Here is a 15,595-nt window from a genome sequence, read left to right as displayed (position 1 = left end):
TAAGAAAGAAATTAGAACAACCAACATAGTATATTTTTACCTGTGAAAAACAAAGACTGTAAATCATGTCCTGAGAAAATATCTTAATGCAGTGTTGGAAACAATAAACTTTTAAAAGCTATAAGGTGACCAACTACATTACCAATGGCGGTAAGACACTATCAGCACAACAGTAATAGGGATAAAATGGTTCCATGTGTTAATATCCCAGCAAAAAATATCGACATGCAAAATATCGCCATATTTTTGCGGCAATATTCAGGCATGGAACCTGCGGGGGACACCCCCGCAACCCCTGCATTATTTTTAAAGGAGCGGGAGACACCCCCGCAACCCCTGCTCCCAAAAACCCCAGAAATTATCCCCCCCTAAAATATCACCCATGGCTGTTCCAGACGACCATATATATGGCGATATTTTTGGTGGGGATAATATGTAGTGATACCAATAAAGCGTCGGCATATGTTTTAAATGACTGATCAACTAAAGAGAAACTCTAACCAGAAGTGGCCCCTGGAGATATTGAATTAAAAGGTATTCATTGGGATAAGATCTGAGAAAATCCATGGGAAATATACATGATATTGACCGTTCAGTTGAAGGGATTTTACTTTGATGGGAGGATCTTGCATTTATTAATTATTAAGAGATTATTAATTGCAAAGGATCCTGCTGTATTGTTTTAAGGGGCAGCCAAATGGGGAATCAATTTTACATGTGACATGCAAATATCAAAAGCATCATAAAAAATATACTGAAAGTGCACCGTAACATACCTGCTGCTTCTGCGACTATCAGGTCAGAATCGTTTGTTGTTATATCAATGTTGCAGCCGCCACTTCCTTCCTCTTTTATCAAGACTGAAAAAATACAAAGTGATATCACGCGGGTGAAAGAGAGCAGCTGGATGTGTCTATTGTATAACAGCATGCACTACCCTTTGAGTGAACATGAAATGAAAGTGCACAATGTGGCAGCTCTTGAGGGAAAGTACAAAACCAATAAGCACTGGTATTGAAAGACCATGTAAAAGGCATATATAAGAACCACAGAGGTTCCGGGGCGAGAAGACAGAGTGGGACACAACACATTCTCCACTTAAATAATATACATTAAAAATTAAATTTATTGAGCTGTATTGAAGCAAAGGTAGGCGCTTCAAAGACAAGCACTTCACATGAGAATGACAGCAGGGACAGTAGAACCACATAAGGAATGTTTGGTACACAGGCAGGGTGTAATACAGTTTTTGAGGGTGGGTAGAGACATATGCTGGGGGTGAAGATGGCAAATCAGAGCTTTTGGGCAATATGTTCAGTGGTCAGATTTCAACCAATATATGCAGGTAATCGGGTAGTTCATCAGTGCACCAAAATATACACTGTTTACAATGAGGGGGCGGGGATTCAGTGCAGAGGATTATGCACTGAGTGTGGGGTGCGTCTACCTCTGTAATCCCTTGCATTACTGCTAATCAAAGAATTGAAGAATGCCTCAAGCAGACAACGTCTCCTTCCATGAGTAGCCTGATTATACAATACAACTCCATCGAAATGGTCAAATTCCTGTGTAATCCTGGGGACATTTTTCAAATTGCAAGCTACTAGCCAGCCATAAAAAGTCACTTGCCACCTCAATTCTACACATATAGACAGCACACAATTTCATACTCGCCAAGAGTTAATTACACTAGCCAATGACAAGTGGCGAGCGCACATGTTTTATCCCTGTCCTGGGTCTTTTGCGTTTTTCTTCCACTGCTTTTGATTTATTCGTGATTGGTTCTTTGACCATGTTCGTACTATATGCTCTATTTGCCATTAAAACATCTGCGCCCATACTTATGCTTCCCTCGTATTCCTTTGACGATTGCTCATCTTATTTTACTTATGCACTCTTGCCCCACTTGCCAATAATCTTGATTAGTCTACTAATGGGAGGTATCCGGATCTTCCACATCCCCCACTTCCCTTACCTAATATCGCAGCGTACGTCAAGGATCACACATCTGCGACTTACCTCCAGCATCGTCCTCGTTCCATGAGACTCTACTGGTCCTGAAGCTTAATGAACACCCTCCTCCCTCTCACCACACTGCTTCTATTTACCCACGTTTGCCCTTATCACACCCAACTCTTGGCATTATCACCTTTAAAAAGCTGGCCTGGGAGAACCTACACTGCCTCTCTGGGAGAACGTGAATGGCCCAACATCGCCTCGTAGGCCCAGACACTAATAGGGAACACCTGAGCACATCTTGGGTCCATTCTCCACTCATAGCACTGCCTCACTGCCTCCCTTCACATTCGTCTGATTACATCAGACACCTTGCACCTGTATTGCACCTTTCGCATAATCACACTTTCGCACTCCCCTGGCGTCCGGTTTCCTCATTAGTCTCTGTTGCCTGCCACTAGACCCATAGTTCTACCACCACAGTCCGGTTGTTCTTAGATATGAACTTGCCTCCACTCTAGGGGGCCTATTCTCAACTTGGCGCAGTGAAGGTGCCAAATAGCATGATTCACTGCGTAAAAAAGGGGACACCCGTCACGTCAGTGCTCTGTGTGGATTGAGCCTGTTCTAAGGTGTTACGGGCGCAATCCAATCTCGGCAGCATTTTTTGTAAAATAACGACATATTCGTTATTTTACAAAAATGCTGCTGAGAACATTGTTCCTATACACCAAAGTGAGCAGCTTAACATTGCAGGATGCAACTGCTCGCTTTAAATGAAAGTGTTTATATACACCGCACGGGTGTATAGGAACACTTTTATTTAAACCAATGCGAGCAGCTTCAACGTTGCATTCTACAACGTTGAAGCTGCTGGCTTTGGTGTAAATGAAAGTGTTCAAATACACCGCACGGGTGTATATGAACACTTTCCTATACACCAAAGCGAGCAGCTTCAACGTTGTAGAATGCAACGTTGAAGCTGCTCGGTTTGGTGTAAATGAAATTGTTCATATACATCCGTGTGCTGTATATGAACACTTTCATGTACACCAAAGCAAGCAGCTTCATCGTTGCAGCAACGTTGAAGCTGCTTGCTTTGGTGTACATGAAAGTGTCCATATACAACACGAGTGTATGGACACTTCCATTTACACCAAACAACGCTTCTTGTGGCACTCCTCCAGTTTAACGGCACCAAAAGGGTACCGTAAATGTGCGCTAGTTTAGGGCATATATTAAACTGGAGGAGTGCCACAAGAATAGGCTTCCAAAAAGCCAGTTTACGAATGTGGCGTTTGCTAGGTTGGTTTCCAACCCATCCTAGCAACCGCCACATGTACTCCGAAAGTGGCGCATTTCTTCCGACTTTGTAAGAATGCAGCTACCTTCAGAATAGGTCTTTAAGCCTTTTAACGACCTTTTCGGTACTTAACACCTGGATGAGAATAGGGCCCTAGGTCGCCTACACCGCCTGCAGGTAGCTGCATTGAAAATGCCCATCTGATCGGCCAAGAATTCGGCCTCGAAATACCACTGCAGTGGGGACTGTCAAGAGTGGGAAAAGACAGGATGTGCAGGAAGGATTCACTCTACACATGGAGCTGTCGGGGTGCAAATGGAAGCGGGATTCCCAGCACTTTTTGCGATGTATATATTTTTACATGCTCCATTTTACAATACATGTTTGTTTAAAACACTATTACATTCGAAGAAATACACTTCCTTGCTATAGGTGGACATGGCCTCTTGTTTGCAAAAAGTGCCTTTGTGCTCCTGAGAAGGATTTCTACCAGAAACTGGTGCACCCCTGCTTCCGCAGAGGGAAAGCTAGGCGCGTCACATACAAAGCCTGTGCGGGGAAAGTTCTTACATGAAATGAACAATTTCTTTTCGAGCAAGGACTCGTCCCCAGATTCATATGCTTTCAAACAAACTAACAAGTAGTGGCAAGAACTTGGCACGTGACTTTGGGGTATTTCTATCTGAACAGAGTTGATAGAGACGCCTGTCCTTCCAATGCATCACGTCTTAAATTTGAATCATCCAATATTTGTCTAACGCTCTTGTGAAGTGCTTTATATACTGTATTTCGGAAAATTCAGAGCACTTCTGCCCTTTTATCCAAGGTAAAAAGTGTCTCACATCACTGCTCGGTCGGTTGGGTGCTCAGCCCATGTACTGAGCAGCCTGGTTTCTTGGATGGAGAACACTAGACAAGAAGGACATGGGCTGGGCAATGATGAGCCGCGGACCGGTTGAGATGGCACTCCGCTGGTGGTAGTATTTCAAGCAGTAATGTTTGTAGAAAGTATACACTGACTTTCAGGTAGTTTCCTTACACAAATTCCATGCCTTTTTGTTGTTTGTGTGTCTGCACTAATTGCTCAGAGATCCTCCTGGTGGTGGGCTCAGAGGTGAGCCTTCAGAAAAGGCGTGAACCTTTCTCAAAGTTGATCATGAATTCCGCATTCATTGGCTGTAGATGCAACAATTATGACACTTATGTTCCGGCCTATGTAGGGCAGCATTGTGATACCGTAGGCTAGAGTGGTTGGAATGAATGAAGTACTGCCATCACTCATGTCCTCCTGTTCCATCTCACGCTGTGGGCTACATTGCTACTCGACCAACAAACCTCACAGTCTCAAGAAGTAATGTGAGGGACTGGGGAGGTGTCTGCTGCTTAGGACATCAATGTGAAGCAATAGAGGGTTACCTGTAGCATTGCTCAACCTCTAGCAATAGAGGGTTACCCATAGCATTACTCAACCTCTAGCAATAGAGGGTTACCCGTAGCATTGCTCAACCTCTAGCAATGGAGGGTTACCCGTAGAATTGCACAACCTCGAGCAATCAAGGGTTACCCGTAGAACTGCACAACCTCTAGCAATCGAGGGTTACCCGTAGAATTGCACAACCTCTAGCAATCGAGGGTTACCCGTAGCATTGCTGAACCTCTACCAATAGAGGGTTACCCATAGCACTGCTCAACCTCTAGCAATAGACGGTTACCCGTAGCATTGCTCAACCTTTAGCAATAGAGGGCTACACGTAGCATTGCTCAACCTCTAGCAATAGAAGGTTACCCGTAGCATTGCTCAACCTATAGCAATAGAGGGTTACCGTAGCATTGCTCAACTTCTAGCAATAGAGGGTAACCCATAACATTGCTCAAACTCTACATTAATGAGTTGGTGACTGGAGATGGCGGCATGGGTTTGCCCACTTTTAATCTGCTCAAAGCAGTCCCCCATAAAGCGGCAAACAGGATAGACTCCTGTACGCAATCTGACATGAGTGTTGATAGCAACTTTATTGCATAGTAATGGAGGATCATTGGAACAGAAAGAGCATACTCCTGGGAGCTCCATGTTTACACACCGCCTTCCGTCCCACACTGGAACTTTGTCAAGGGAAAATAAAATGGGTAGGAAAAGGACTATTTGTTGAATGGTGACCGTCATTTATTCTTTATTTTATGCTTTATAATGCATGTGGAAGCCAGCTTTAGGCTTGGCGTTTTTTTAACAGTAACGCTGTATGGTTGGTGGAAGGGTGAAAGCACGTGGCTTATTAGTGCTCTACCACCTGCATTCTAACCACATGCCATTGATAATGTAATCTCTGATGTCATCAGTGGTGTCATCAGTGATGTCACAAGCGCTCAAGGGAGTGCAATGGGGGGGGGCAAGAGGTAAGGTGATGCTGCTTCCACAACTTGCTACATTTCAAGGGTTTTGTTGGTTTAACTAACACTTTAATGTCACTTCAACTTAAGTTTTTTCACTGAATGTGAAGGGATTTGAGGTTTCAACTTCACTCTCGTAGCCAACGTTTTTTCATTGAGCCGAGAATGCATGCCATGTTCAGTGTTTTAGCAAACCTCGTGAAACCCTCTGTGCTTAAGTGAGATTTTACAGTGAACATTCACTGGGAACAGTTATTGAAAATCCGCACGAGAATGCAAAAAACGTCACTCCACCTGTAGACAAGACAGTCCTACCCCAGAGACGCATGTGAATAAGCAGCCCATGTTATTGCAAGAACAGCGCCATTCTCTCAGAAAAACGAAAAGAATACAAATAAATACTATCTCTAGACGACCACAAACTCTCAAGCATCCCACTCGCTGGTGTTCCAGCCTCTCCCTGTCAACCCTGAAGGCAAACATCCCCATCCCCCCGTCCTGATATCGTTTTGAGAATGTTTTAATTTCTCGTTTAGCGAGAATATTCACGAGAACGCCTTGCATCAGTACCAAAAAAACAGGCGGCTCTTCATTTCTGCAAAACGTTACTTGCTGCAATGCACTATGGGAGATTTTAAAAAGATTTTGGTGCCGGGGCACTCTGTTCTACAACAATTAACAAAAAGAAAATTATGCTCTGATTTACACCAAACCACCAAAAAGACACCTGCAGCATTTTGTGCCAAACCTGGTTCAGATTTGAAGGAAATCCATTCCAGTGCTTTAGGACTGGAATGGAGCACCTGTTCCATTAATGCACATTTTCCATTGGCAAAACTGATGCAAAAAGTAAAGAACACACCTTTTCTGAATGGTTTATAACTTTTAAACTGTGGCCTGAATTTACACCAAAATTGCGATTTGGGGATTAGGTGGCGTTAGGCGGGTGGGTGGCCGAAGCCAGAAAACATCTCTGGAAAGTGTTATGTATGTACGTCAAATGAGTCAAAAGTTATTAGCAATAGAATTTTTACAAAGTCAATGGATATTAGGTTTCATCTTAACTACAACCTCTTCCCGACAATTACATGGCTGGTGGTAGCGGCCGTGTAGTTATGGTTAAATTGCTAAACCCATAGGAAAACCACTTTTTCGGCGGCTTATAACTTTGCTCCCCCCCGGACGAATCCTCACCAAACTTTACAAAACAAGTATATGGCCAGCTCTGAATTCTATTGGTGAGGTTTCGTCAACGGGGGCAAAGTTATAGGGGGTTCCCAAATTCCTTTTTTTCTCCATAGACTGAATGGAAAAAAATTTGCTCACGCCTATAGCCCAAACCACTGAACGGATGTTTACCAAATTTGCGGCAGGAGCAGTGGCTTGGTCCCAAAAGCGTGCTTTTGTAAATTTGGTGAACATCCATCCAGTACTTTTTAAAACAGGTAAAATGTAGGTCCAAAAATATGTGTGATATCTGGCTCTGCGGACACATTTCTCTGTTCGGTCTGCGGACAGTGATCTGATTGTCCCATCGGGCGACGTGACGTCCGCGGACATCAGACGCATCCACTGATTGGATGGTGAAAAGTGTGAAGTGCATCAGATTTCGGAAACGCCCACCATGTTGGATTCGCAGACTTCGGCAGATGTCCGCGGACATCACGGTAAAAACATATTAAAAAACACAACATTACACTTGTCAAACTTACCAAACAATCTCTGGGGAGGTGAGGGGTGATGTGGATGGGATGGGATATGGACACAAGAAGCAAAAAAACAGGTGTTTTTACCGCAAAGGTCCACGAACTGTCCTGTGAAGATCGGGCACACTTCAGATGTTCAGGGGCAGTTCTTGGATGGCTCATAATTTTGGCACCACTCAATGAAACTGCATGAAATTTTGGAATTCTAGGGCACTGAAAGGATTTGTAAAGATTTTAAATCTAGATATAGATGTTCTTGCACATTTTGATGGGATTCTGTAAAGAGGAGGCAAAATTAGAGGGGAGTCCCAAAATATTGTACAGGCTTATAAATGTGGTTGCCATTTGACGAAACTGCACAAACGTTTGCAAAACGATTTTAAATCTAGATATAAATGTTTCTGTAAAGTTTGGTGGGATTTTCTCAGGAGGGGGCTAAATTAGAGAGGGTCAAAGCATTTCTAGAAGGCTTATAACTTTGTTGCCGTTTGACGAATGTGGACAAAGGTTTTCAGAAAGATTATAGACCCAACCTTAAATGTTTGTGTAAAGTCTGAATGGATTTTGTCAAGTTGAGGGCTAAGTTATATGACTTTTGGGAAAAAAAACATTGGCGGATATCAAGCAAACTCGTGTAAGGAGCATTGCCAAGGACCTGAAACAGGGACGTCATTTCACCAAAATGCCAGGGGTAGCGGAAGTGACATCACACGACCCTTGCCTCCTGATGACATCCCAGGAAGTGTTGTCACTTGACCCCACCCCGAAGTGATATCGTGGGAAGCGATGGAACATGACCTTTGACCCGTTGACAAAACAGGAAGTGGCATCACATAGCATTGTACACTATGAAAAATATGGTTACGATATCACTATAATGTGATGTACATTTCATACAAGAATGGATTGCCATATGTATCATTAAGATCAGTGTGTATAGGCCCATATTACCAAAATTACTGTGAATGCAAGCAGACGTCCATGACCAAATGATAATGATGTGTTATTATATAGCACTTAAGCTTAAGCGCTTTGTATAGAAAAAATATGCACCCAATATCACCCAACCTATGTTGCTACTCAGTTATCGACCTCAGAAGGATGAAAGGCTGAGTTGAGGTGTTTAAGAACAGACTAAATCAGTGACTCACCCCCTGAAGTGTGCCTGAAATAAACCGTTAATGGGTCTAGCAATTATTGTATAGAATTCCAGAAAGATACATTATTTGGGATTCCTATTCTTTCTTATTTAGGGTCAGTGCTGAAAGTGTTAGACGTGTGGGACTCCTGTTCTTATTTTTCTTATTTTCTTTAAGGGGCCTGAACAAGAAAGACAACCACTCCAGAAGTAAAGAGTCACATGGTGCTGCCCACGGCCCAGGAGCTTGAATTACCCCAAAAAAAAAAACGTTTTCTTTTTTCTTTTTTTCTTAGAGGTCGCAAGGGAGACCTCAGAGGTCGCAGGTGCGACCTCTGGCGACCCCTAAATGATGTCCCTGACCTGAAAGCATGGTTTCACAAACGTGCCTGTGTTTTATTGTTTGCCAAGTGTCATAATGTAGGTACAAAAAATTGTGATATACCTTTGGTGACTGAGGTATAGCCTGTAACCATGGGCAGTGCTCAGATCATCCAGGTCATTTGTGTAAGGTCATGACCCGGACAATCTGGCTAGTGGCCTTGACCGCAAGGGATGAAAAATGGTGTTAAAGTGGCCATGTCCACCTGGGACCGGCTATTTGATAAAGTTGTTTGAAGGTAGGATAGGTTTGAAAGAGAAAAAAAATGTGCTTGTGGTAATATGGTCATAGGGTTCTGATTTCGCCTCTGCAGGCTGCCATGGAAAGGGGGGTGGGGCTCTGTATGGAGCCCCACCTTCTCTTTCCATGGTGGCCATCTTGGAAAAGGATTTTCCTTCCTACAGCGGGACGCTGCAGGCATCGCGCTGTAGGAAGAAAAATCTATTTTTCAGCACCCCGGGGTCTCGCTTTGGGAACCAGGGGTGCTAATGGCCTTTTTCCACCATTGCAGGGGCTGCAATGGAGGATAAAGGTCCAGAGCCCTCGTTATTAATTTATTTATTTATAACACACCAAAGCCCGCAGACATCAGGGCGCACACAGACACACATCACTTGGATCGATAACTTTGGCTGCTAGGCCGTTATCCCCCGTTCCAGTCCCTGGAATGGGGGATGAATACCACATTATTCCCATTAGCATAACACAAAATCCTAATGGAAATGTTGGAAAAATGTATTGAGTCTATGTATGGTCACGTGGCACTGTCCGGAAGGTCCACAGTGACTTCAGACTTTCACGTACATCGAAGGAAGAAAAAACAGTGGAACAAGTATAGAAGTGTTAAAAAGGATGCTAGAAGGTGGGAAATGGGAGGGTTTTAAGGTGAAATGTTGTAAATTAGACACAAATGTTGCTATATTGGCATAAGCATGATATTAGTAAGTTGTATGAAAATAGCATGCGCTGGTAAAAGCCCATGGAATTCTCTGAAAAAAACTTTCTTAAAGAGATGTTATGGTTACATTGCACCAATAAAAACCTATACAATTCAATGAAAACACTTTGTTACAGGGACACTATGGTTAAGTTGCACTAGTGAAAACCTATGAAATTCAATGAAAAAATGTAGTTAAGGGGACGTTATGGTTTAGTTGCACTAATAAAAACCTATGAAATTCAATGGAAAAACATTGTTGCAGGGACGTTATGGTTACAGGTAAAACCGAAAAACCTCAGAAATTCGCCAGTTATGGTAAACTAAGCAACCATAACTCGCACCACCACCGTGCACTGCTAAGACTAACACTGAGGACATCAAAGATGACATCATAAATGTCATGGAAGACATCACTGATGATGTGAACAATCAAGATATGTGGGTTCGATCTGCCTTCTGCGTGCTAATGACCACTCCCTATTAGCAAACTCCAAAAAATGTATAGTCCAAAAAGGGTTTGGTGTCAGCGACCACACATTTACCACAAACCACCCACAGGGTTTGTAAAATTCAGACAAGTTGGATAATGATTCAGGGAAGGTGAGTCTGTAAAAATATATTTCATTTAGCGTCCTATAGGTATGCATACTGGCCTAAGCACATTCAAATCACGCTACGAACCTATTGCCACAATAATGGTGGCCATTTTGTTTTATTCGCCATCTTGGATGCAATGTTCAGTACAGTTCCATGCTCATTTTACTTTTCTCACTCTAAGCGCAGTAGAAGACCACAGCATGAACTTTCTGGTATTTACGAGACAGGAATGCACATTCGGCTGAGCACATTGTTTGTCCTACACTGTAGAACCTTGAAGTCCATGCAGAAGCATAGCTAATCCGTAAATTAGATGCCCGCCTATCTCGACCATGTTTCTCCATTGAACCATTAATTGGAATAAATGTGCAGCTGCAACATGCTCCTCTGGTGAAAGTTCTGTTTTCCAAGCTTTTGTGCAGACAGACCTCAGGCTTCAAGAGCAACATTGATAAACTGTACAGCAAATGTTACCTTTTATCAGGGAACACGATATGCCCCCACACACAACTTTGCCCCACTCCCAGACAGTAAATTGTCAATAGGAGGACAGGGAAGAATGCGCAAATATTGTCTCAGTAATATCACCTATGTGGAAAGGTCATGAACCCTATGGACCCTATTACATGAGGGGGCTGGACAAGTGTATCGTATGTTATTCCTGAATGTATATATGCATGACACTTTGGCTGTTTGGGGCTCTCTCCCGCCACAGTGTCTGTACGCATGCATCGTGATGCACTGAGACCCCAGTCTGGACTGTGATAAATACTGATGTTGACATTGTGACTGGCTATTTCCATTTCTTTGTAGTAAGCCTCATTTTGTGGTCTTTCAGATGGTGCCTGTAGAGGGACCCTCCCGTTGATGTTCCATTCGTGTTGGACGAAGACGAGGCTGTCGGATAGAGATCAGTGAGTAAAAGGGGCCCCTACACAAGAGACGTGTTTCCTTGCAGACTGCTATGCCTCATCTCTGACCGATCGCAACGCCTAGAGGACGTCGCAGTGAGGGTTCCGGAATCAAGGCTTGTTCTGCCTGTTTGGGGGAATCACCAGCTACGACGATTGTCTGTTGGACTTGATTGGAAATCAGGTGAGCATGTTTCAGAAAGGAAACGGCCTGGTAATTTGATTTGTAGTAGTAATATTTTAGCCAGGTAAGACTGAGATTTTAGTATGCCTGGTAAGTTGTCATCCTGTTTTGGAATGTTTTGTTGCCGAGGAAGACAATCTAGTAATTTGAAACATAGTCAATCCGCACCACCCGAGGGGTCGGCGGCGTATAACATGAATGTGTCGCATGGCCTAGGCGCAATTGTATTCAATGATATTTGGCATCAACAAACCAGACATGCTCCAGACCATCAGTGGCCAGTGCTGGGAAGTTTTGAGTTAGCGATAATAAAATATTTGGAATCTGTATTATTGAGTCAGAAAGCCAGACCAGCTGCATTTGACGCTGTTAGAGATTGGAAGAAGGAAGCGAATAAGTGACTCAAAAGTAGAGGGAAGCATGTACGTAGACATATGACAAATGCAGAGAAGGCTTTAGTACATGATCAACAGAAACAGAGCGAGGCAATTAGGAGCATGGATAAGGCCTTTCAATTAGACGTGCAGAAAACATATCTGTCACAAGATTTCCATGTATCAGATGAATTGTTGAATAAGTTACTGAATGAATGGAGATCTGATTCAGGAACAGATTCAACTGCACCACCTCCTTATGTACCTCCCTCTGCATCTGTGCCCAGTCCAATTGAACAGCTGCTGCTACACCAGTTGTTCCAACTGCACTGACATTTCCTCCACTGCCGAGCATGCATGATTTTTTATTTAATTTATTTGCCTGCTGCCTCCACTTCCATTCCCCTTCTGGTACATGATGTGATTGACACTGATTCAAGAATAGTGACACGTTGTATGATAACTGCTGAGACAAAGAAGGAATTACGTGAATGGGCTGAGACGTACATGGGGGGGTGATGAAACGACAGCCATGAGTGCAATGTCTGACCATTAGGGTATTCGTGAGGAGAAGGTATTGATAGAACACATGGGTGTATATTTTGCCAAAGTATGGAATGATTTAACTGGTTCAGCTATTTCACAATAACTGCAGGATTATAATTTTTTGTCTCGATCACAGGATACTGCAACAGAAATACGCGAACATGTGAATTTGTTTGTATGTAAGAGAGAACTTGATCTCTTACATAAGAATGAATTGAATAGGGATAACACACATTATACGTACAGAAGCGATTTTTGCCTCCATTGAAACCCGTTAGTGAAGGAATGAGTATTTGCACAAGGGACGCGCTTAGATGGATTTCAGATGCTTCCATTTCCCCCTATTGAAGTGCATGATACATTTAGTCAGTATGCACCAGCTATGCAACGGAAGGTGTTACAAGTGATGGTTGAGTATTTACAAGACAAATGGATGAAAAGAAATTTGTGTTGTCCTGCAGACATGATGGTGATTTACAAAGGAGAATTTTCACCTGGCACCACGTTAACCTCTTTGTCACTCGATTTGGCCCTATTGCTCAACAAGCGTTCAGACAGAACTCCCTATTGTACAATTGCCTATGAGAGAGGTTCCTGCGACACTAGTCCTGAAAGTAGAGATTCCAGCTGTAGGACAGACACCTGCTTCTACTATTCCAGCACATTATATTTCACAGTTTGTTCATGCCCCGTTTTTGAGACAGGAAGTGAATATGATTAAGCAGTCCATTCCAGACATTAGGAAGAATCCTACAGGGTTCTATAAAGAGATAGTATCAGTAAAGAATCAGTTTTGAATTTGTCAGTTTTCACCTTAGGGGATATTGACTTATTATTTCCTGTGATCCTACCTACAGATTTATGGAAACAAATTAGGAACGTAGATGATCAAGCAGGGATGGGCGATACTTGGGATGCCTTCACACAAGCTGGGTGGGGCTACGATAGCAGGCGAGATACCAGCTCAGGTTATATTAATGTTGCCGAATAATATAGTGACTAAACTGAAAAGTATAGTGCCCGAAAAGAAAATCATATGGGATAAATTGACAGCATGCATGCAAGGAAAGACCGAGGGTGCGACTGAATTCTTTAACAGATTTGAACAAGTGTTTTCGGATTATAGTGGGCAAGATTTGAGTACGGAACTGGGAAAGAGATTGTTGATAAATTTGTACGAGGATTGTTGCCTGACATTCAAACTCAGATCATGACATCTGAGATTGCATGGCAAGCAAAATCACAATCTGAAGTGCTACACATGGCCCAGTATTATATGAATACAGAGAAGGAGGTGGTGGAGAAGAAAAAAGGTGATTTGAAGACTAGAGCACTTTTGAAGCAGATATCATGGGGCTCGAGGGGCGGGAACACTCAACCAAGGGGTCAGTTTGTGCCACAAATGAGAGCACAAATCGTTCCTCCGCACATGAATCAGTGTGCGTATTGTAGACAGGAAGGCCATTGGAGGACACAATGTCCGTCCCTCCAACAACGAGCTAGTAACCCATACGGCATGATCAGAAGGTGGTCAAGAGGTCGCCCCGGCATTCCGGGTACTGGTAGATACCAATTCGCACAGAATCAGCAGAGCCAACCACATGATATGAATGTGGGTAATCAGGGAGGAGCACAGCCACAGAATGCAAGTAGTGGGAATGTTTTTGATAATCCTACTCACACATATTTTACTGAAGATTTCACATCTGACGATGTACTGTTTCGCTATGACAGTCTGAAGCAGAGTCTGGAGCCGATACCTATTCCCGTTGATCAAATGGGGCCCTACATCGAAACGAAGGTGGGGACTAGGGAGCCTATCTTTCTAGTGGATTCCGGAGTACAGAAATTCTCCATTGATCATATGCGGTTTCCAGATACCCCACTGTCAGGGCAGAGCGATGTTTCTGTAGGGTTCTCCGGTACACCAGTAGTTAGTCCTGTCTCTTGGCCGGTACCGATTGCATTGGGACCGTTTACTGATTCATATCCATTCTTGTTGACAACGAATTGCGGCGAGAACCTGTTGGGATTAAATCTGTTGAAGAAATTGAATGCTGTGATTTACTGTTCTCCAGATGGAGTGTATTTGACAATCTCTCCCCAACAAAATTCTGCTTCACAATTCTTGTCTATGCCTTTGTCGAGTGAGTTAATTGAAGTGCCCACACATTTATGGGCGGTGAATGATAATGATGTGGGGATTCTTAACGTTGAGCCAGTCTGAATAATTCTGAAAGCAGGTATTACACTGCCACGTATTCCACAGCACAAAATATCAGTAGAAGGTGAACGTGCATTGAAGAGAATTGTTTTAGACTTAATACACCGAGGTCTGATTGAAGAGATTTCTGGGAGTGTGTGTGATAGCCCGATTCTTCGTGTATAAGAAAGGGGATAATGTCTTACCCTACTGTTTTATAATTGATTTGCGCACAATTAACAGGATTGTTGCGCCACAGTTTCCTATTGTTCCTGATGTTACAACCATTCTGACCATGATTCCGGCTCTAGCCACGCATATTAGTGTTATTGATTTGAAGAATGCCTTCTTTAGCATTCCTGTCCACACGGATAGTAGATACTTGTTTTCGTTCACTTTAGGAGGATGCTCTTTCACATTCACACGTGTTCCTCAGGGTTATACTGAAAGTCCAAGCATATAAAGCAGGGCATTGAAAGAAAAGCTTGATATGCTTGAGCTGCCATCAAACTGCACGTTGCTGCAGTACATTGATGACCTGCTTATTGCCGCAGATTCTGAGGACGCTTGCAAAGAGGGTACTATTCTACTGCTTATTCATTTAGCTACACATGGACACAAGGCCTCGTTGAAGAAATGTCAGTATTGTCGACAGGAGGTCGCCTATCTAGGCTATCTCCTGTCAAAGGAGGGAAGGTGTCTGACACCTGAACATATACAAAGCATCTCTGATATGTCTGTTCCAAATACACAGAAGGAAATCAGAGCTCTGTTTGTTGTATGTTTTATTATTTGTAATGCCCGACATACCCTAAGGTAACAGGGCGCAGCAGATACAAGAATATGCGAAGCTTAGTTACACAAGATTAATATTTACATACGAATATTATATACATAAAGGTATATACAGAAGGATCAGGTTTATACAAAAGGGTATATACAGATAGAACATATAAGGATGGCGGTG

General features: G+C 43.0%; 1 protein-coding gene across 13 annotated transcripts in view; it reads right to left on the bottom strand.

Annotated features, from left to right (window-relative positions):
- Positions 1–15,595, bottom strand: part of LOC138582484 (uncharacterized) — a 451,229-nt gene that overhangs the window by 244,917 nt on the left and 190,717 nt on the right. For all 13 annotated transcript variants that reach the window (XM_069653811.1, XM_069653815.1, XM_069653819.1 and 10 more), the window contains one exon: positions 777–860. In XM_069653811.1, the coding sequence (XP_069509912.1) occupies positions 777–860 (84 nt within the window). The remainder of the gene's footprint in view (positions 1–776; positions 861–15,595) is intronic.

This window comes from Ambystoma mexicanum, chromosome 3q (assembly GCF_040938575.1).
Source record: "Ambystoma mexicanum isolate Mex_15411 chromosome 3q, UKY_AmexF1_1, whole genome shotgun sequence".
NCBI classification, from domain to species: domain Eukaryota; kingdom Metazoa; phylum Chordata; class Amphibia; order Caudata; family Ambystomatidae; genus Ambystoma; species Ambystoma mexicanum.
Note: the sequence above shows the minus strand (reverse complement) of the source record. Positions and strands in the feature narration are given on the sequence as shown.